The 24,367-nt window shown below is 40.0% G+C and overlaps 2 protein-coding genes across 2 annotated transcripts in view; one reads left to right on the top strand and one right to left on the bottom strand.

The window, feature by feature from the left end:
- Positions 1–24,367, top strand: part of LOC131693990 (peroxidase) — a 111,513-nt gene that overhangs the window by 50,383 nt on the left and 36,763 nt on the right. The gene's annotated exons all lie outside the window — the stretch shown is intronic.
- LOC131693997 (uncharacterized) lies at positions 57–1,755 on the bottom strand. The gene is made up of 2 exons (XM_058982323.1): positions 705–1,755; positions 57–644 (listed from the first exon to the last, which is right to left on the bottom strand). The coding sequence occupies exons 1-2, from the start codon at positions 1,641–1,643 to the stop codon at positions 129–131; spliced, it is 1,455 nt and encodes a 484-aa protein (XP_058838306.1). The 5' UTR covers positions 1,644–1,755; the 3' UTR covers positions 57–128.

Here is a 24,367-nt window from a genome sequence, read left to right as displayed (position 1 = left end):
TGGAGAAAATCGTGAGCTGCTTTAAAAACAAAATCGTTCAGATGCTGTTGCAACATAATTTTTTAACGAGTGTAATAACAATCAATACGGGACGCATATTTTCTCACATTTCTCTAACTTAATCGGTGCTATTTCTTTTTGCCCTTCTTAGTAGTTTTCTTTGACTTTTTGGCCTCTTCCGTAACTGGCTTTTTGAAGTCTTCGAATTCTTCCTCAATCACCTGAACACCACGCGTTTCCTTTGCCTTCTTCTCCACCATGGGCCCCTTCGGCGTACGTAATTCCACCTCAACCTGATTATGAGCCGCCTCGCCCCGGGAGGTTTTATTTTTGCCCAACTTCAGCACAAACACATCAACGTTCGGGTCATTCCATCCCTTTCTGCATATCTCAATACCGCAGGGTTCCACCGTTTTCTCGGGATCACGTGTTTGCATACATACGGAACGGGTTTGATCCGGTCGCACTCGGAAATCTTCGGCGCAGATCGGTCGTTTCTGCTTGCACATCATAAAGTCCCCGGACCACTGCCGGGCGGGATATTTGAGGTTTCCTCGAACCACCGGCAGACGACATGCGTTCTCCTCTCGTTGAACATAGCGTTCCTCCAGGGCGTACACGCCTTCCGGTAGGGCTAGTGAAGTCTGCATTTTTGCGATTTTGGAGTTAGAACAACTAATACAATACTGGAAAGAAGAACTTACCCAACAGCCTTTGGTACAATTGTCATCTGGTTCATCCGGCAACATTACTTTGAGTTGGCAGTCTTTTTCCACCCGTATGGAAATTGCATTACCGTTCATTTCAGCCGTGTACTCGTCATAAGGTGAACAAATCTCCTCCTTACTGGATACTGAACCCGGAGGAGGACCCGGTAGATTTTCTTTCGGGATTTCACAATCCGTGCAAAGAACGGGATGCGGATGAGCTACCTCATCGAAAGCCACACATTTCATAAATCGTTCTTCGTCCTCTTGGTCAACGGATTTGAAACAGGTAAACCCTGATTCGTTGGTTTTTGTTCCAAACATAACCTTCTGCATGATCCGTGAGCCCAAACAGGAAATTCGCAATGTCATTATAACGTAACCACGAACGATGTCAGCCTTTCCGTGCAGCGGATATAGTGACTTGATTGTTTCCGATACTGGAATGCTTTTCTTGGAAATCGAACCCTCGGATAAAGCTGTTCCGATCGACGTACTCGACCCGGTCGTCCCATTTATATTGTCGTAGTTACTGACCAGATTCGCGAATATCTCGTTCGCCGGCTGCTTCCATCTACCAAGGACATTTGTGCGGCCACTTGGCCACTTTTCCACAGCCGATATCACGAAATTTAGCGATTCATCAATCTGGCGAGCTGTGTCCAGTGTGAACATACAGCTTTCGCCCAACTTTGAGCGTTCTATGTCCAGCTGAGAGCCAAAATCATTTTCGCAAACTTCACATCGAGCCAAATTGCCCAGCTGGAAGCGAACGCAGCGAATCGGACAAACCGCACAGTCTCCCTTCTCCAGGTGACGGACTTCCGATGAGGTTAAATCAAACGTTTCCGACGAAGGATCACGGTCAGGATCTTGCGGGAATATAATCAGTTCTTCGACGACCGTTTCCACCAGAAAGATGCGATTGGGGGACATTTTGGGGGCAAGGGTTTCTTCCAAACGGAAGAGCGAAGGACCGAAAATTTAAGGATTTAGAATTTTGGAAAAGTAAATTTGGGGAAGATTGAAATTTGGACTGTGGTTTTGTCAGAAAGACCGTACTAAATGGATATTTTCGCACAAGCCTACTATATCCAAAGAAAAACCATTTATACAATCAACTATGCTATATTTCTACTTAGTGGAGAAAATTTTAAATAAAAATTATTTTTTCTCCATTAAGGAGAAAATCATTGCGCGTGAAGAGCAAAAAATCTATCACCAAGTTAGTTATAGAATTTATGTTTCCACTTGGTCTCATCAGTATCAACTAAGGGGAAATACAGCGTAGTGTATATTGTCGGAACCAAGTTTGGGTTCCATTAATTCTCATTAGCTCTTTTTCTTGCGGGACATCAGGCAGGACTAGGATTATGCTCAAAAACACAAATAGCGTTTTTGTTTTTGGAGTCAGGGTCAATCCGGCGCTAACTTAGTCCTGTCACTAAGTTAGTGTCGGGTTCTGATGAGAGGAAGTGAAAACGCAAATTCTATTAATAATTTCTTCAATATCAATATTAAAACAAGTTTTTTTTTTCATTGTAGGTACATAAAATCTTTGGTTTCGTCTCAAACAATGTTATCAAGTAAGGCGTCGGCGGTAAAACATGATGATGAGTTATGTTCTACCATAGACCATGCGGTAGACTTGGGTGGAACGCCCAACTCCTACTATGCAGAAGGCAAAAAATTCTTCACATTTCCTTTCGATCATGCCCATATGAGCCTGCCTAGTTCTAGTTTTCCGTTCTAAGTTTATAACTGATTCGCTCTAGAATACCTATCCGTCTTTCAATTTCATTGCTTTCGTTTCTCTTAGTCTCAAATTTGCCGAAAATAGCCAACAAAATCGATACAGCAAATATTGTTTATTTAATCACATTTTTCATCCGACCCGTGTTGGTCTACATGAAATGTTACTGTTGCTGTTGGATGTGAAAACCCCATTTCAAAATTTAGTTCAGAAGCAGATCTCGAATGCGTGTAAAACCCGTAATCTTTTTGTACGTTTTTCACCTGATTACAATTATCTCACATCAACATTAATAACTTTTCCAACCACTTCGCTCAGAGAATCGAAGGGCATTTCAAGTTCAGTATTCCACCAAGGTGTTCCTCTATAAGCACGCATGACTAGAAGCGGGCATTCCTCTTGGTATGCTGCTACTGTGAGTGAGTTTGTTTTATCCACACTTAATCGTCGGAAGATACCCAGGAAACCTAGTCACCAAGCCCGCTTCGTAGAGGTCCCAGTTCGTAGATTTGGGATTACGATATGTGACGATATCTAGCGAGACGTTTAAATGATTAAAGACGTTGTAGTTATGATCAGATAATGACGGTTCGAGCCAGTTTGCTAACTCATGCGTAATACCGTCAGAGCTGAGAGTTACATCTAACACCTCTTCTCTGCCAGCTAGTGCAAATGTTGAGCGATTTCCTACATTAACTATGTGCAGATATTTACTCCTTCAGTATTCCATCAATTTGCTGCCTCTCAAAGTGATATTCAAGCTACCTTTAGGCTGGTTTCATCCGGAGAAAGATAATAGACTGTTATTAACCTTCTAGTGGACTACAGCCACACCTATTGTTGTGCAATCTTGCTTACACTGCTTCAATTCTGTTAGCCCAACTGTTCGTATAAAGACACCAAATGACTGCTGAAGCTTCCAAGACAGCCGAACAAATGAAAAATATAGCCATGATTTCTATTTGCCTGTGCTATCACGTGAGAGCAATGAATTCTGAATGTAGGTTACGAATCTAGGAGTACAGCAAGATCTCCGTTAACTGATATTATAGAACAAGTGGACAAGCCGGGAGCCAACAAGTTGCGATTACATCCGTTACAGAAAGTATCTATATGTCGTTGAAGTTCGATACAGTCCTCTATTGACCGCCCAATGAAAAATAGTTTGAGATAATCAGCTTATATAAGTTTGCACCCTAAAGCTAGAACATAGCAAACGTCATTGTAGTATAAAGAAAAATGCAACGGTTCGAGATTGCTCCCTTGAGGTACACCCGACCGGTTGATGAAGCAATATGATTCGTTACTTCATAATTTCACAGATAGAGAACGATCTATGATTTAAGCCACCCTAAAAATATTGTTGGATTGCTAGAAAAAGAGTATGATCTACACGATTAAAAGCAGCGTTAAGATCATTGTATACAGTGTCGGAATCGCACATTGATTCGTATCTCATGTGTTCTAGACGTTTAAAGAGCATCAAAAACCAAGTGGAATGATCCTAGCGGCAAAAACGCAACACAGCAAGGGCATAATGATATTGATCCTGTCAAAATCGGCCAACGAAGCTCTGTCTGGCAAGCGATTTGCGGATGGGGCAAAGTGATTCAGAGCTTAATCACACCTGAGACCATCAACAGGAACATAGGCAAGGGCCCTACAAAGCGAGGTCTCGCGAAGGCCTTCAACTGCCAGATTAAGCATCTGGCGAAGTGTGATTAACAGATTCTAAACAAGTTTATCCTACCATAAATCTAATAAATGGAGTCAAGCAAAGTTTCGCGAGTTTTAGTTGGAAAAGGAGAATCAACGAAACTACTGAAGCTAGAACCTAACCACATAAAGCTACCTTTTTCCAGAAAGATAGAGGAAAACTGTACTTAAGGTAATTTGCTGGTGGCCTGCATTGCATATTATTTTTTTTTTAAAATACGGCTGTCTGCTCTAATACAAGCAGTGTGTCGTTGAACAAAAACAATTGGATTTCAAATTTTAGGTTACCTATGCTAAGTTTGTTTACAGAGAAACGATGAACGCAAAGATCAATTATGCACCACGGCTCGACTTGGCGTATATTCTATGTCACATGCCTTACTTGACTGGTGCTAAAATGACTGCTGCAGCTCATATAAATAGATTCGAGAAAAAATGATGTTTCGCTTTGAACGCAAGTTGAAACACTTTGTGTATCAATGAAGCTATTGAACACTTCTTTCGACAGGTGAAAAGGCCAATGATTTTTTAGCTTATGTTTATTGTACGTCGGTCTCTGTCCACAGTGAGTGCATGAACCCTAAATAGCGGCTTAATTATCTTAAAAAGGAAAGCGCCACCGGAGATTTTTCACCTCAGAACCCAACGACCTCAACTGGTATAAATTTCGGTCTAGAAAAAGTTCAAATAGTGGACTTCCACTTACCCTACTTCATCATTCCTCATTCTTGGTCAAGCCACCCTTCACACTCAAACAACATCATGCAACTATGAAGGTTGAATTACCACATGTTAATTTTGTCGGCATCTTCATCGATAGTAACTCTACTTTACACCTGTTCAATTATAGGGACCCCATTAGTTGAATATTGCCCAGGGGTCCCAAATGGTGTTAAGGCGGTCCTGTGTAGAGAGCTTTAACTTGCGTACGGTAGCTAGAATGTCTTCGTCAGTAAATTGAATGTTCCAAAATTGAATACATCACGAGGGACATCTTGGAGGCCACAATCCACCTGAGTTCAGTTAGTCGATTCATCGACTCGATTTCACTCATTCACACTCGAGAAGTGTTTCGCGAACATGTTACAGATGCCGCTGGTAGTGTTAGACGTTTCATTTTTGAGAAATATATTGGAAGGAAACCATTTTCTGGACGTTTTCCGGTTTACAAAAGACCTGTTTTGGATTTAAGGCTTTTTTGATGGTATCCGATGGGGAAACAGATCGAAATAGTGAGTAAAACGAAAGCAATTAAGTGAAAAAAATCCCCCAGAAGCAGGACTCGAACTTGCAACGCTTGAGGCTCCAGCCCAATACACAAACCCTTATGCTATCCTTGTGCCTTGAGCCGAAGTCCCAAGAGTTGCAGGTTCGATCCCTGCCTCTTTTTTTCACATAATTGCTTTCGTTTCACTCACTAGTCTTAAATAAGGTATTGGCACTTACGCCAAATTCCAAAAAAATGAATTATTTGTTTAGGATTTCCGGACTGGGTTTGTGCTACATATCTTGAGTAGTGAAAGAGTGTTTTGTAACCGTTATTAGCTAGAGTGATTTTCCTTTCCGTAACGGAGTTTTCGTCGCCTGATGTAATGTCGAAGCGCAGCTGCTCGCAATCTTTTCAGTTTGCATAGTTGACGGTTGGACCATGCCGGCTTCGATCGTGAACGGGGTGTAGGCACATGTATTCTGAAAAGCTGTTTCAGCACAGGTGAAAGTTTTTCAACGGCAACAGCCACATCGATCGTGAAATTTAAAAAATTCTTCCAGTGGATTACCTATGTAATAAGTTATGAAGTCTAGAGAAGTCAGTCTTGAAAAATTGAACTCTCCAACATCCTCCATCTTGTCACAAACAAGCAGCTCGTAGGTAGGTACCCGAGCAAACGAAAAACTCACGGGGTTTGACATGGGTGTTTGAAATGGGTTCAACCCATGAAAACACAATCACCATGGTCCGGTAGATCCCATCAAAAATACCATATGTTGGTGTATTTATGGGTTATTGAGACCATTTTATGGTATCTTGATGGTTGTGAATTTTGGCACGGACCATGTTTAAGGTATTTTCATGGGGCTATGTGGTGTTTGAACCCATGAGTATTTGCTCGGGTAAGGTAATACTCACCCTCGTGAAGAATGATTCAGAAGGGTCGGAAATAGTATACCCGGAGGGGGTACTTTTCCAAAGAAATCCAGGTTGCGCTCTAATGAGAGTCGATTAGAGACTGCAATGACCACCACCATGTTTTTTTTCCCTGTACTGTTAGGATCGCGATTGTTTCGGTATTTGGTACCTTGAGCCAAATAATTAGAATGAGTTGATTCGATCGATCAGCCACGTTTTGGTCAAAACAATAACATCATGATCGACATCTGAAGCGGCGACGAACAGCTCATTTTTGTGCGTAGTCCTCTAACGTTCTGATAGTAGATATTAAGATGTCCATGCATATTACCTCCTGACAGTTGAACGTTTACACATTAAGAGATCTTGCATCGCATCCAACTTAAGTTGATACATTGTAGTTGCGTCAGTTTTTCGAGCGCATCGGCATCAGTTTCAATAATAACAGACATCGGATTATCTGTGTTTTTCGTTTCGCACAATCCGTATCACTGTTGGGTTGGCAGACTCAGAAAAAATGTTTAGCTGAACTATTTTTTCCACGAAGTTACCCGCAGTGATGTCGTCAGTAAAACCAGCAACCTTTATACTGGGTTTAAGGAGCTTCTTGAACATCAGTGTTGTATTTCTCAGACAGATTTCCTTTCATTGTACTGAGCAATCTAAGAACTGATTCACGAGGGTCACATCAAACCGTTACCTTTCCATTGGGTCGGTAAAATACTTCTTTGACGCCCAACGAAACTGAGTCAAACTTGCCTTGGATTTCCTGCTTTCTAACAGTCGCTCTAATGACGACCATTCGCTCTTAACTAAAGCGCTTTTAGGCGTATTCCTATTTCCAAGGCTCTCACTGCTGGGTGAAACAGTCAAAAATCGACGTTTGCCTGACCGAAGCTGACCTAATTCCATGGAGTTGCAATCATTAGACTTTTAATTTAAGTTGAGTTTAAGTTTAAGTTTGATTTTTGTGTTTCGAATTCATGTCATCAGTAACTAGCACCAACTGGGAGTCTAGTTAGACAATGTTTCAAAATTAGTATCCACATTTGCACTAGTTAGACACGGAAAACCCAAGCAGTTCACACGACTCATGTGAACGCCTAAAGCAACTGAATTTTCCCGAGTGATGTCCGGGGAAGTATTACCAGTACTGAAAATCTCGGAAGTACCAACCCGTTTTTGGTACCAAAATTCCGGTACTGAATAAAAATAAGTGCCGGTATTTTCGGTACTAAGCAAAGCTTTTGATGAGCAATATAATGTACCTAACATTTCAGCACATATAGGAGCCTGTTCCAAACATCGGCCAGCAAGGTGACATTTAAAGATTGACGAACATAACTCCCGTTGTACGCAACTGGATATTTTAACTATTTATTCGACAAAAAGTACAACGATCTTTCGTGTATATTGAACTAGCACGAATGAAATAACAATTGATTGGCTTTTTTTGGAATGTCCCGTTAGCAACATTCGGGTAGTTTCCCATTATTCGTAATATGCTGAACTAATAAGCTTCGGGCCTAAGTCATGCCTACATACATTTTGCTGTTAAATATTAATCTATAGAAGAGTGAACGCCGACTTAGTACCTAACCTCGAACCGAATAGGACATAGGGATTTCACCTGAGTTTATCAACGTTGTTTGATTATATTTGATATGTGATTCGCAGCCAAATCCAAGAAATATGTTTCTTTATCTGGATTTTCATAACATAAACTGTTGGAAATATATAGGAAAAAGTTTCTTTAACTAATGGATTTCAATTCTTCGATATGATTCGTAGAACGTCCATTGTTGGTTTTTCTATCAGAAACACATATTGTTGATGCTGATGCATTTGATCAGTATAGCATTCCGGGTTATAAAGTTGCTTTTTGCCTATCTCATTCCAGACATACCGGTGGAGTTGCTATTTACGCCAAAGAATCGATTAAATTCAACGTTCGGTTAAACGAAGCAGTTGATAATAATTGGTTCTTGGGTATATCAGTTGAAAGAGGCATGCAGATGGGAAACTTTGCAGTAGTATACCATTCTCCTAGTTCTAGCGATCGACGATTTTTAGAAATTTTAGAAAACTGGTGGGAGAATTTCGTTGATTTAAGCAAACTTAATGTAATTTCGGGCGATTTCAATATTGATTGGCTCAACGATCAAAATTCGAATCAGTTGAAGCAGTTGGCTGAGTTTTTCAATTTCAAGCAAACGGTTAGTGAGTTTACAAGAATTTCCAGACACAGTAGAACATTGATAGATCACGTGTATTCCAATTTTGATGGGGTTTATTCGTATGTAGAGGCCGATAGTAAAATTTCAGATCATGAGACAATTTCAATTTTACTGGAGAATGAACCAAACCGTGAGGAGGATAAAGTTAAAATTAAATGCTGGAAAAGATATTCGAAACAAGCCATGTCTCAACTGGTTTCGAGAAGCCTGGATTTTACGGAATTGAATGGAAATTTGGATAACAAGGCAGCTGTTCTAACTAATGTGTTAAAAGAGTGTACAAATAGTTTAGTTTCTCAAAAGTATGTTAATTTAAATAACTCGAACAGCTGGTACTCTTTAGATCTTTTGCGCCTGAAACGGTAAAGGGATAAAAAGTACAAGAAATTTTGCAGAACTAATAATGAACGTCTTTGGAATAGGTACACACACGCGCGAAATATTTATTCACGAGCTTTGAAAAAGACCAAATGTGAGTACATTCAAAGGAAGATCGATCAACATCAAAACAACAGCAAAGAGTTATGGAAAATCCTAAAGAATTTAATTAAACCCAAACCTAGTTCCTCGCAGTCCATAACTTTTAACGGGGTAGAAGAACAATCTGAGCAAATAATAGCTGAAAAATTGAACAGTTATTTCGTTAACAGTGTGCAACTGATCAATCAAAGTATTGAGCTGGTCAGTGAACCTGCGGAAATAACACAGCCGATTAATATTAACTGTAGATTTGATGGATTTCACCCAATCACTTTTGAACAATTGAAAGATATTTGTTTTTCTTTGGGAAAATCGGCTGGTATCGATAATGTCAATGCAAAAGTGATACAGGATTGCTTTCATGTCATCGGACACGATCTGCTGGACCTTGTAAATGAATCGCTACAAACGGGGCACGTGCCGACAGTTTGGAAGGAATCACTTGTAATTCCTATTCCCAAAGTTACTGGGACGGATAAAGCCGAAGAGTACCGCCTCATTAACATGTTGCACACATTAGAGAAAATTTTAGAACTTGTTGTTAAGGGCCAGCTGATGAGTTATTTGAATAATAATAATTTGCTAATTCCGGAGCAATCGGGATACCGAGAGGGACACTCTTGCGAAACCGCTTTGAATCTAGTGTTAGCAAAATGGAAAGAGAAAATCGAGGTTAAAGAGACTATTTTTGCTGTATTTTTGGATCTGAAACGCGCTTTTGAGACAATTTCGAGACCATTACTTTTGAAAACTTTAGAGCGATTTGGTATCGGAGGGATAGCGCATAAGTGGTTTGAAAACTATTTATGTGATAGAACTCAGAAAACTAGTTTCAACGATTTTGTATCTAGTCCTCTCGGCAATCCTCTTGGAGTGCCGCAAGGTAGTGTCTTAGGTCCTATTTTATTTATTATGTATATAAATGACATGAGGCGAGTTTTACGATTTTGTGACTTAAATTTGTTTGCTGACGACACTGTTCTGTTCATTGCAGCTAAGGATATAGATGAAGCCGTGGCGCATTTGAACGAAGATTTGCATTCCCTTGCTCGTTGGTTAAAATTTAAACAATTAAAGTAAAATGTTTCTAAAACTAAATATATGATCATCTCTTCGGCTAATACTAGGCCTGACGTTAACATTGAAATAAATGGTGAGACTATTAATCGCGTTAGTGAATTAAAATATCTTGGAATAATCATTGATGACAAGTTAACCTTTAAGTCTCACATCGACAATGTCATCAAAAAGATTGCTAAAAAGTATGGTATATTGTGTCGTCTGAAAAATGATTTAACAATTTGTAGTAAAATTTTATTATATAAATCTATTGTTTCACCACATATTGACTTCTGCCCATCCATTTTGTTTCTTGCCAATCAAACACAAATATTGAGGTTACAGCGATTGCAAAATAGAATCATGCGATTAATTTTAAAATGTAACAGATACACTTCCTCTAGTTTCATGCTAAGCGCATTACAATGGCTCTCTGTGAAGCAAAGAATTTATTACTTAACAATGGTGTTCATTTTTAAAATTATTAATGGAATGCTGCCTCGATATTTGTGTGATCGAATTGAAAGAGGAAGTGATGTGCATAGGTACAACACTAGAAACGCGTCGGATGCAAGAACACCAAACTTTTTATTTAGTAGATCACAGAACTCCTTGTTGTACAAAGGAATAAGTTTTTTCAATTCGATGCCTAGGCATATTAAACGTGCAGCAACATTAGCGGAGTTCAAAACACTATGTATTTCACACGTAAAATCTGCTTTGTAGACAGATTTTTTGAATTTTTATATTTTGGAGTTATTTGAATAACTATGTAATACCACGAAGATTGTATTTTTTTTCTCTTCTATTATTTGCATTTAGTCACACTAAGTTATTATATTCGCTATGATGATGATGGATTTTTGTTACTTGTTTATTAAAGTTATTAAAAAATAATGAGATGTCTACAAAAGTCTGAGCCACGCGCGCGCTAAGCAGATAGAGACTAACTTGAAATCGAACATGGTGACCAGCACTAAAAGCTCATCGGGTTGAATCGCAGCTTTTAGACTTTTGTTGTGATCAGGGTCTGATTTGATGATGGAGTTGTTTGCTCGACAATAGAGTTAATTTCGGTTATTGCTGCGATAGTGGTAATAACGGAGTTAGCTCGTTGAGTATGGGGCTTGATGACTCCTTCTGATAACTACTAGATATCGGGTTCAATTCCTGATCAATCAAGGATGTTCTCGGATAGGAGTATCCCTTAATTGCCTTGGGTTAATGGTAGGAAACTTTCAATAAAGGGGTCTGATGTGGATGATATAACTCGACCGGACTCTGCACTGCCACTAGGCTCGTCACTGCTCACCTTAGCAGGTGGTAGTACGGATGTCTTGGTCAGGCGGGAGGAGTCTTACAGAGAATTATCGGAAATGGAAGCTATTGGGTTCAATTCCCGATTCTATCAAGTATCTTCCCGGAATGGAAATTTTCTTGATGGACCCTGGTTGTTGGCGGAATATTCGAAATGTATCTGGTTACGTTCTTTTGAAGGAAAGGCTATGTCTGCAAATTGAACCAGTCCGTTTCTTTTTGTTAACTGGTTTTGTTATGGATCAAAATATTAATTATCTTTTAGATAAATCGTTCAGCTCACACCTTTGTGGGGGTATGAGGTGGGACCATCATCATCATCATCATCATCATTCCTTTAAGAAACTTCAAGTTAGTGCGCGGTGCAAATCCATCCGATGCATCACCATCCATATACACTGGAACCTTGGCTCAAACGTTATTGCATTCGATATTTTGTTGCATGAACTTCATGATAATGAGCGTTGGCATTACGTCTACGATGTAGCCACTTTCGTTAGATTTATCGCCGTTATCACCTTTAGGAACGCACATTTTGTCTCATACGAATTTGTTTAAAGTCAAGGGTAATTTTTCGTAGTAGAGATACGTTTCGCATCTGTGGTTTTCTGGTTTCACTGCTCTGCTGGAGGAACGATGTTGTACTGTTTGTGCAGTGGATAAACAACAAAACAGTAAAAATTGATTGCTTGGTTTATTGATTACTATAACAGAGTATTTTTTGTTTCAGCTCTTGGCAAAATTAGTAAATATACGATTTAACATTTTATGTCGCTCTGTTGATGGCCAAAAACATGTCAGTACCGGTATTTTACCGGTGCAACCGAAACTGAGGGACAGAGTACCGGGGGTTTGCACCAAAAAGGATCGGTACTAGCAGCCCTAGCTCTGTAGTTCCCCATACTGTTTTAGCACATCATTCAGGCAAGACTGTTTTTACGACATTTATGTTTCAGTGACGCTATTTTCCAACTGAAAGCAAGGTTATTTTTTGTGCGTCCCGATCATAAAACGATTAACTACCGGTGATACTCAAACCTACGTCTCGAAGCTCCTTAACACCTGAAGAGATCTCGCGTCTCCACACCAGTATAACCATTGGTGGGCATAGGTACTTAAATCAACCAAACGAAAGCACTCATTCCTTAATTAGACCTTCCGACAATCACCCAATTCATTGCATTTCGATGGGCTCTCAAATCATGCCCCGTTGACGATCACCGGTTGGTTGCGCAAGGCTTTTCAACAGCTTATAGTTACTTCATTGTGGACCCCTCCAGCAAACGCAGAAGCAGAGCAATTACAAAGTTCGCATCATTCCAGCTCTTAGTCGATCAACCGTCAATAAATCAGGTCACAGATAATGTACCTCCAAGTCAGTTTTTAGATGTGTGTTAGGCATACGTCAGATTGAAAAAAGAAAGGTCAGTCACTAGCTGAACTCAGTAACCTCTTTTCAGGCAATTGCGTGCAAAGTTGCATGCGATAGTATTTTTTAAATAATTACACAGATTATGTGAATTTTCATAAGAATGTGTATTTTCATTTTAATTTAATTTGTTATTTTTATTTAAATACTTCCAATTTTTACCAGAAAAATATTTTTTCTACTGTCTGTTCTCTGTGACCAGATTTCTCGATCTTCGTGGCTCGTACCAAGTCGATACCTGAATGATGAATGAATGAAAGTATAGTTACCCACTTACGCGTTACTGAATTGATTTATTCGCGAGCTTGCCCCCTCAAGAGGGAGGGTGGTTTCAACCTTTGGGTAGATTTTCCCGAGCTTGTTGTCGTCGTCGCTGTCGCCGTCGTCGGCGATTTGCAACTCAATCGACAGTAGTTGGCCAATTGATCGGGGGCTCTCGAAATCGGGTGAAATTATGTATCGAAAGACGTTCGCTGTGGCGCACAATCGAGCAAAAGAAAATCGCATTCCAATTATCGACAACTACTCGGGCATGTGAATGGCGGGTGCGGAAAGCGGCAATTACAGTTGAATGCTAATATTATGCTTAGTGTCTTTTGCTAGCAGAAGAGATTTATATTATGACATTTTCGTTGGTTGACTTATTGGAGCATTATGTCATCTTAAAGAATCTTCCCATTACTGAAATACTGCTCCCAAATTTAACACGACACGACTATTCTCCATTGAGTCAAGTGATTTAGACATCAAAAATGTCACATGGTAGTCGTTTCACATATTGCGATAGCCCAGATTATTGCTGACGTTGTTTGACACTGATTTGTACAAGTTCTTAAAATCCAACTCCTAAGTATATGATACAGCTTGAGCAACCAGTTTCTCTCAAATGATATAGTAAAAATGTCTCAACTAATTACAACCCAACCTACCTTAACCACAAATAATAGACGTCGAAATTAGGACATTTTTTCAACAAAGTTCGAATGACCATCTTTTAGCCGATCTTACCGTCTTTTCAAAAATATTGCTATTGTCTAATATTATTTTAGAACGATTAGTTCTACATTACTCACCCACTTTAAAACTTTTCGTTGAACATCTGTTATCTGTGCCTCACCTAACAAGCCCTAATATGAAATCCGTTTTCGGGCTGCAACATAAGTAATGACTTCAGTCGCTCGCTATAATTATGACTATGGATCGATGGCGATGCTCTATTCCGATGACTCGGCCTCGTTACCGGTCCGCGCTTTCGGCATAGATAGTCAATTTGCCAGTTACTATTTAGAAATTCTCGAGAGAACATTCGTTAGGCATGGCAATGTATAATGTTTGCTCGAAAATGTCTAAGAACAAGACAAGACGATCGAGAAATCCATCAAACTGTGTACATCAGGTTCAAGAGCAAAGGTGCAATTCGTGATATACTATACCGGAGATATAGATAATTAGGAAACACCAAACATTGGCAGAAAATTCTGATGAATGGTAGACCATCGAGCGAACATGGTATTTCACCAGTTTCAATTGCAATTTGTACTGATTCTAACTGTGAGCTGAGATTCCATTTCGTAGATCAAATCAGCCCCTTATTGAGTGATCAAATTACCATCAGGCTAGTCAGTCGATAAATAGTTGTAAAACAGCTTACTTTAACAACAGCCATCATGACACTTGAACCGGCCGGGTCGTGAACACGCTCACCAGGCCACCTGTTAGTCTATAATTAATAATAATCGCTAACGACAACGGCTAGCTATTTAGGTGTCACCTGGGTGAGAAACATGATCGGTTTCCTCCCAACCCTGAGGCTGTTATGTTGCCTTCACTTTCAATTTCGAACGAGCTCGGCAATAATTCGCAGTTTGACGGCAAGAAGTGCCGCATCAAGGAAGCGTTTTTTTGTTCCATATCGTACTGGTTTCACTTGAATAAACACTTACTATTTTATAGGTTTTCTGTTGGTTTTAGAACTATAGTACGTGAAATAACGCCAAAAACTGCTCATGGTGCTGATTTGAGTTTCCTGTCCTCTACGGATATGATCTTTACGCATATTACGCGTTTATGTTCGCCGGTGTGAAGAAATCAGGCAATTAAAAACTAGCGAATAAAATATGTTACATTCGCAAAATAGTGCCTCGTTCAGAGGTGGACATAAATACGTTAGGCGTAATGGACGATTGGCATAATTCACAAAAATTACAAAAATAATCCCAGGGCTTTCTTTATTGTAGAGATTTCAACCATATGCTCGTATGGGTGGGTAATGTTTGCGACATAACCGATGAGATGAAGAATACATAAGTGTCGTGAATTTCGGAAAGTCGATGAGCACTTTGTATGGAAGCGTCTATCTGCCACAAATTTGGCTGAGTGAATCCCGTACAAGGCTGATATTTTTTCGCTCATTGATCTGTACACATCGTACATTCTCACACTCACATTTCCTGCTAGCTCCAATACGAAGGCAAGATATTCACTGCTGCCAGATAAACGAGTGCTCCGGCACCGACACGCTCGGCGTAGTGACCCTTTCTCAGCAAACGATGCACTGGAAACTGGAGACCGGCACGAACCAAGCGGAATTTGTGCTTTTCCTTCCCTTTCCTCCTATACCGACCGCGTCCAGACGAGCGCATGTTGCCAGTACGGGTGTAACACACGAATGATGCTGCACTCGCATACGACTCCCGGTTTTGTTCAGTTTACGTTCACTCGGTTCAGTTTACGTTCGAAGCCAAAGGGGGTGGCTAGCGAATGGAAAGAAAATTAACGCTTGCGTCCCTCGCACACTATCCCTTACCAACAGAGTGTTTGTGGTCGTTTCAGTTTGAGTTCGAAGCCAAATGGGCAGGCCATCGATTCATTTCACTTGCATCGAGAAAGAGGAGTAACTTCGAACAAAAACTGAACAAGATTTGTTGCCCGGTACATGTAATTAACGGGAACCAATAAGGAATGGCTTCAGTCAGATGATTCAAATTCGGGGTTTTCCGGAGGTGTATGCTAATTTCGACCCGTCGGAAAAAAAAATCATAGTTGGTGTAGAAAATGATGTTCAAATTTTATTCTTTGTGTAGTGTTTGATAGCGCTGGTAAAAGTTAATTAGTTTTCTAATGAAAAGGTTCTCTGGGTGGGAGATTTTTGTTCCAATTGGCCCTCATTACTAGCATAAACTAATTGTTACAGTCAGTTCACGGAGCCGACTGAATCTTAAAAAATAACCTTCTCTGCTAGTGTTGACATACAGTCTTCGGGCATCTGACAAGACTTACTGAAACCGACTGAAATCACAATTGGACCATCGAAAGAAATTAGTTCACTTCCATCGAGAAGGAAGAGCTTCGAACAAAAACTGTTCAAGATTTGCTCGGTGCATGAAATTAGCGGGAACCAATCACGAACGAGCTTCGGTTAGATGAATTAAAATCGGTTTGTTCGTGTGTGTATGATATCTTCCACTTACCGGAAATGAAAATGATAGCCTCTGAAAGTAGCACGTAACGATCCAAACTGATACATCCACCAGCCATGTACAGATTACAAATATTTCCTTCTCGGTATTATAGAACACTCTGTTCGTATCAAGCAGCCAAATATGAATAATAATAGACACAAATCTGTAGCGGACCTACATTTAAAACTTCATCTTTTTCGTGTCCGGTTGGTGCACCATATTGACGGCTTTGACCAAGATGCGCTGAAAATTTTCACCATTTCCGAGTAGTTTTCGAAAGATTTTTTAGTTTTTTCGTTATTAATACATGTTATACGTACTCCAAATTTTAATATAACATTGCTGAACATACTTTCAACAAAATAGCCCAAACGTCAAATCATTCTGTTAAGAACAGTGAAAGTTATTAACGTTCAAAATCTGACGCGGCTGCCGCAGCTGATATTTTGAAACGGGTCCCCTATATTGAAAGCTATGCATTCTACATTAAAAAATCGAACTGTTTTATTACTTAAATTGCTAGATTATTATTATGAGAATATACCAAAGAAATTTCAGAAGTGCACAAACGAACGCATGGAAACGTCGAAGAGAGCCACTGGACGGTGTAGTTGAAAATCTGTATTACTGTGAAAGAAAGATCAACGAAAAACGGAAATTATAGTAATTTTCCAAACAACCAAAAGCTCAAATAATACTACTGTCCACCCTCTGATCTCGCACATACCAAAAGCTAAAAACACCCGTTTATTCACAGCAAAGCAAACGAATAAAAGTTACCTGTGTCGCTTGGTTACCTAGTTACGCTGGAAACGGCAAAATCTCGTTGCCCTCCTACGGTGGGCGAGGAGAGAGAATCATGAAACGAAGTGCTCCCACGAAAGAAAAATACAGTCGCAAATCGACCTACGGTGCGCGAGGTGTTCATAAATATGAAAATGATTAACAGAATTATACCTCATACAACTACACCATACAAGGAATGTGGTGTGCCGCATTCAGCTACATCATACAAGGAATGTGGTACTGATAATGTTTAATAGATTATTCGAGGCGAATACGACAACAATGAAACCAAGATCACCGTTCACATGGACGACGTTTGTTTGTTTCCCGGAAGGTGTAATCAAGGCATCGGATATGGTTGTGCTTAACAAACTCTGTACTGTACAGTTCGAAATATACACATTCGGAAAGGGTTTAGAGCCGGATCGTAAAGCAAAACAGTACGACCAAAATGCGGACTTAAAAATTGAATGATCAGAAGCTGACCAAATCAAATGAATGCATCCTTATGGACGATGCAACACGTGTCAAATTGAATTTTAAACAGCTTCCAAGAAGAGTTCCCCTAGAAATATAAATTTGTTTTTGCGGATAACTTTGCCAGTAAGTTATTGATCTGGCAGGGAATCTGTAGCTGTGGCCGGAGTCACAGTGACGGTTTTGTCCTACTGATTCCACCAATTCTTCATCAGACCAATTTCGCTGTAGACTATGCTCTCCATTTTTCACTTAATTAACATCCAATACTTCGCTATTGGATGGAATTGGGGACAATTTAGTGGAATCGGCTTTTTTGAGATGTACTGGACTCCATTGTCATATCATTGTATCACGTTCTTGCTGTAATGACCGCTGGCGTAACGTAACGGACCATCATGGGACTTAATGAAGGGTAACATCTGTTTAATGAGGAACTTTTTGTACTTCCTTATCTGTCACAAAAACACTTGTTTTCTTGCCACAGGAACAGATAACTTGCCAAATCATGATTTTTTCGCCCACTTATCCGCGAAAATTTTCAGCTACAGAATTTGTTTGTAATCGGCTATCGCCGAGGTTTTATCGGCAATCAACACACATCCATCGAGTTTCATCAGCTCCTGGTCAAACAGTTTACAGACCTGGATTCTGGCCACTAATCCAAGTTTTTCATATTTTCATGTCGTGGTTACTAACCTTTCAATACAGAGGCTGCTTTTAAAAATTTCTGAAGTTTCAAGAGGAAAGGTTATTGAACGTTAATAACTTTCTAAAGGAACTAAAGGAAATTACATTATATTTGCAATAATCAGTTGGAAAACTGTTCACCAATTTTGTATTAAATTTCAAAGTATGTAAGACTTCTATGAATAACGCAAAAACTTTTGAAAATGTCACGTAAAATCCGAAATTTGATAATGTATTTCAGGCGGAGCCGCCAATATAGTGACCCAAGCGACCTAATCGAATACTGGGAAGTTTTGTAAGTCCCACATATATTTTTGTACTTCGTGCTTCATTCATCGTTCGCTAGTCAAATGAGAAGCATGTGGATGCACGGTCAGACAATCTCCGATAAAAGCAATGTGAATTCAATTCTGGGATATTCCCTATTGTTGCACTACCGGTAGTACTGGTACTGAAAACTCCGGATGTACCAAATAATGTACCTCGAGTTCTTCATCCATATATACGGGAATCTTGACGCAAACAGTGTTTAATGCAATACTGCCTTTCTCATTTCACTACGCCGCCGAGAACGTTACTATACTGTTTATGTAGTGAATAAGCAATAAAGCAGTAGGCATTGATTTACAATCTCGCAGAAGGGCTCGGAAGATATCAACAAAAAGAAGAAAAAAGGAGAAAAGATAGCTATATTTCGATATTTATCGTTTTTTTTTAAATTTAAGAGCCAGCACATCCCGGACCATTGCATTGGGTGGTCCTCTACGAGCTTGAAGGTTCAACCATAATACTCGTTGCACGACCAGACAACATGTTCCATGTTGCGATAACCGTCACCACAAGCACAAAGAGGAGATGTATCCAACGTATAATGATTTGACATGAGGCGAGAAATTGACGAAATCTTTGAGATATTGGAATGTGTCAATTGCTTCATACGACTTGTCTACTTTCGAGCGTCTTCTGGCGAAAAATATTCAAAAAATCGTTAAATTGTTCTATCATAAATATCACCTTCTAATGTGTCCATCTTAGGTAAAGTGTTCTCATCACCCGGAATATAGCAATGTGAAGAGAATACAAACTAAGGAAGAGTAAAGAACAAATTGCCCAAGGTAGCTTGTACCGGTCCTTGCAGCTCGACAGCTTTGGATCCTATAACACGCCATCGTTTGCAAGATTCCTTAGCGTGCAACAATTGACAAGACATGTAAAAAACGTAGAGTAGAAGGAGCTTGGACATGAGCCCAGGAGAAAGCCCATGCAATTATTTCATATCGTTTAAAAATCATCTTGCCAAAAATGCATCTGTTTTTCTGTAAAAAGTAGTTAAAAATTGGTAAAAGACAACTCTGGTGAAATTTTTTTTAAAGATCATTTACAAAAACTGATTGATTGGAGAACAAGTTCTCCAAGTCCAAGAAAACGCATCTCATTTGCTCTTTACGAGCATATGCCATTGGAATTTAAGATGAGAGCAACGCAGGTAAACGTTGCCTTTGCGGATTGTTTATCTGACCCTAAGCCATTTGTTTCGACCCAAACGGTGTTTCATTCGCGGTATCGTGAGCTCTTATGTGCCGAGGCGAAATCTGGACAAACCTTCTTGCCAAAATCGAATATTTAGCGATTTCAATATTCCACGATTTTGTTAGCATTATTTCGGTGGCACATACGTTAGACCGTGCCCCAAAGTGTGCTCATCGATGTTTCTCTCGTTAATCTGTTGACGAACCGGTACCAATGACTGCGTTTTTTGGCTTTCGGATGGAACGCGCGTTTATGAAATAACTTTTTAGCTGTGGAATACCGTTAACGGATGTCCGCACCCGGTCCTCATTTCGTCTGAGCTTAATTCGCGGTGTCGGGAATCAAACAGGCCAAAACTTGTACTCTTCTTCCGAAATATATTGGTTTGATACGATGTTTTCGGATATAGTGGATGCGTAGCTCTTCCAACTAATATTTCGTGTAACCGAAACGTTAGCAATTAAAATTACGGTAGAGACATGATGACCGTAGGGATTAAGAACTACCCTCCACGTTCAATCTAAGTTGAGCACAGAGACAAATCTAGGGCACTTGGGCGCACTTGTAAAATAGGAATCCGCGTTGTTTCACTCATGTTCACAATGGTCATATTGAAGTTGTCATAAGTCATATAGCAAGATGGAATGGTTATCATAGTGAAGACAACCCCATACCATTCCGTGAGAGTTGAAGTCTCCTAGCACTAGCCACGGGGCAAGTAGGTATCATGAAGAGTTCAGGGCCCTATCGAGGCCCCAGAAGGGATGTACATGGAAATAATGCAATGGTAGGCCTCTAATCCTGACGTAACAAGCCACAGCTTCAATGTCTGGTATAGCAGGGAATTTAATTCGAAAGAATATTATTCCTCCGAAAAAGGATTCTAAATCCAATAATATTAAAGTCGTGAAAGTTTGCTGAAGCAAACCATGTTTCGCATAATGCAAATGTATCACGCATCAAATTATTTAGAAAAAAATTTAAGAGTCGGGATGGATAATGCTTCGCCAATTCCACTGTAGAACAGTGATCAAATCCGTGACCACGTTTGATGAATCAACCATCGAAAGATATGATCAGCTGCTGAAAAAGTGTTATCACTGTAGGTAGGAATGCTATTGAAACACTATTAAAAGGACCGACAATGTTGAAAGTTTTCATAGTTAGCTCCATGCGTTAGAATTCAGCCCTAAGCTAACACAATAAAACCACCAAGCTCCGCAGAAAACCACATTCGACGCCATAATTAGCTTCACTTTCCAATAACGATCCCACGGTTACTTCTACCAACGGCCAAAATAAGCTTCGCATAATATTCGCTCCATCAACCATGGCGTCGAAAATGTGTACCTTCTAAATTGGAAATATATTGTCAAATATGCAGTTTCAAGTTATCGTTGAATTGACTCGTTCCGATGATGCTGGATAATTAAAGAATTTTTGCAACGGTTAAAATATCTGAGACTAACTGGATTCCGCTTTGCAATGCTTACCACAACCGTATAACCCCGCGCGGAAAACCGTAAATTAATTGAGGGACTTGGTTTGGTCTTTTGCGAACCGTTCAGAACTCTAGCCCTAGAGTGCATGGTGTCGCTAGTAATAGCTAATATTGGTGCCCGGCGTTCTCCAAATGGTGGATTAGTGAACCCCTTTTGGGTACATTACTGTAATTGCCTGAGAGCTAGTCCCCGTACAGAATAACGAGGAGCAGTTTGCCTCGAGCAGTTTCACTCTTGTTCTGAGCAGGATAGCTTAATATATTTAGAAGCAGCAAATTCCATCGTTCGTTCGTTCGTTGATTCTTCACAAGGAGAGGGTGGGCCTGTTTGGAAAAAATGGTGATGTAAACCAACCTACAATTGCTAAATATTCTGAAACCACATCCTACATCCACCCCTCAAGGATCAGCCCAGAACAAGTAATATCTGTTGAATAATTCAAAAAATCAATACATATGCAGTAAATCGTATCACTCTTACCGTTGTACGTTACCACAAACAAGCAATTCCTCATTCACTCCCGCCCCTTGCAACAGTCAACAGATGACCTGCGTTTAGTTCTATCCATACCGCGGGGTAACTAATAGGACATAGACTCAAAGTTGTATGCAAATGCATCGTGGATTGCCTTCAAAACTAAACCGCAAGCTTGTTGAAACAGGTAACCAATTTCAACCAATATGTAATCTGAATTCCTGAATAGATCAGTTCTAGGGATAGTAAGAATATTTATGTCGGTAGAACCTAGCTACGGTTAGAGTGCAGCTAATCTATTGAGGCAGTTTCTGTTTGATTCTTGAGATGCAGGTTACAGGTTGTTCAATTTTATCGTAGTGGGAAGTGAGATCGTTAATGTATTCAAAAAATGTCTCACTTCGTTATTTACATATATGTAACAGCGATTTAACACGCTCGATCGCAAACTTATCATACTGAGGAAACTGTCAAGCCTCTATCATGATTAATAGAGAGTTTATAGTAGTCATGCATTATTAACAGTCAGTCAATCACCGAACGAGGCGACCTAATAGTTTATAGACGTTGCTTCAAAATGTACCACTGAATTTTGGTAGTGACCTGAATAATGGATTTAATAATTTAGCTATCGTAATTGAGATTCATACTACCCGATGCACAATTCAAACAAACATGAGTTATTGCACATACGTTGGAACGTGTCTTGCTCAAATTATGATTTTCCGCTTTCGTATTGGAGGTAGGCGTGTGATATACGATCATTGAATGGTATACTATTATTGATTGTCGGTACAGAGGGCTTGCGGCGCTCCTGTAGTAGATACGGAATAAAAACGTGTGTTTCACACATTTGGATGCAATAGTTTATACCTCGCACCGCTCTAAAAATCGAAGTTTATAGAAACCACATCGCAAAAATTTTGCGATTGCCCCCGAGACCGAAAAATCCCTCTCGTGTTTTCCTTAGAGGTGAGTTAAATTCTGCTGGATTGATGGCGGTTCAGTGGTCGGGGACGAGGGTGGAACTCTTTCTCCGTGCCGGTTGCTGGTCTTTCTTTGAGATCGATCATATGCAGATTACTGATTCAGTAGTGCTGATTGATCTCTCGGATGGTCTGGTGAGCGGCATAGGGGGAGTATACCGTGTACGTTCTCGATACCTGAACCACTCTTGTTTCATCGTTAGTTTATATCATCTTCCCCCACTCTGCTTTTCTCACAGGAAATTGTGTAGGGCGGGTAAATCAATTCACATTCCACAGATAATAAAGACGTTTCTTCCAAAATCAGACTGGTTCAATTTGCTGCTGTGTCGCGTTCTGCTGCAGGTTTACACTGTGATCAACTCTCTTCACAAATGTTTAGGGTGGCACAGATAAACCTTCAGCATAAACGGACAGCAACACTGAACCTTTCTCGTCTATTTCAGGAAGGCAAGGGTCACATAGCCTTGGCTCAGGAGCCTTACTTCAAAACAGGGAATTTTTTTGTTGGTAATTTATTAACTCCCGCTTTTGTGGTTTTTAGCAAAAGTGGAATGAATAATGCTCGGGAAATGCCACGCGCATGTATCCTGGTAAATAATGCTATTGAGGCCCATCTTTTGTCCGAACTAACAACTCGTGACATTTGTGCAATAGTTGTCAAAGTGACAACGGAATCCATTGTAAGGAAATACGTCTATTGCTCGGCATATTTGCCTCACAATGAGCCATCTCCTACGGATGAATTAAAGAAAGTGGTATCATACTGTGAAAATAATAGTCTTCAACTTATCATTGGCAGTGATGCGAATGCCCATCACATCATCTGGGGCAGCTCTGATATAAATCCGAGAGGCTCTGAGCTGATGGAATATATCAGCAGCTCAAATCTGCATATCCTCAACACAGGAAACCGCCCAACTTTTGTAAAATCTGGAAGAGAAGAGGTGTTGGATATAACACTCTGCTCTGATAGAGTTCTACACGAGCTAAGCAACTGGCAGGTTCTAAATGAAACCGAACCTTCTCTATCTGACCATAAATTCATTTTTTTCGATCATCTGAATGTCACCTTAAACATAGCGACATATCGCAACCCAAAATCTACAAACTGGGATCTATACACGGAGAACCTAGCTACAAAATTCCATGGTTATCTCCCAACAATAGAACAAATCGACGATCTAGACGAAGCTGTAATTACAACAAACACATTCATTGTAACATCCTACGAGGAGGCTTGTCCTCTGCGTACTGTAAGAACTTATAGGGGAACCCCGTGGTGGAGGGCTGATCTGGATAAGAAGAAAAAGGATATGAGAACAGCTTGGAATCGGCGCCAGCGGGATGATTCCAGAGCTTTCAAATTAGCTCGAAAAGCGTATAAAAAATGTCTTAGATCTGCTGAGCGGGCTGGTTGGAGAAACCTATGCACAAATATCTCCAATCTGAGTGAGGCAAGCAAATTAAATAAAATTCTCTCAAAATCGAAAGATTTTGAGATGGACTCTTTAAAAACCAGTGATGGTGTTTATATGACGAACGAAAAAAATGTCCTCGATTGTCTTTTCAACACTCATTTCCCGGGTTGTATGGATCCGGAGCTGAACAGTGAACACGCATCCCATTCTGGTG

Source organism: Topomyia yanbarensis, chromosome 3 (assembly GCF_030247195.1).
Source record: "Topomyia yanbarensis strain Yona2022 chromosome 3, ASM3024719v1, whole genome shotgun sequence".
NCBI classification, from domain to species: Eukaryota; Metazoa; Arthropoda; class Insecta; order Diptera; family Culicidae; genus Topomyia; species Topomyia yanbarensis.
This window is presented reverse-complemented; position numbering and strand designations above follow the sequence as displayed.

Excerpts from the sequence above, each read along its gene's own strand:
- LOC131693997 (XM_058982323.1), bottom strand. The coding sequence starts at position 1,643 with ATGTCCCCCAATCGCATCTTTCTGGTGGAAACGGTCGTCGAAGAACTG. Across the intron at positions 645-704 it reads ATTGTACCAAAGGCTGTTGG|ACTTCACTAGCCCTACCGGA; the intron begins GTAAGTTCTTCT and ends GCAAAAATGCAG.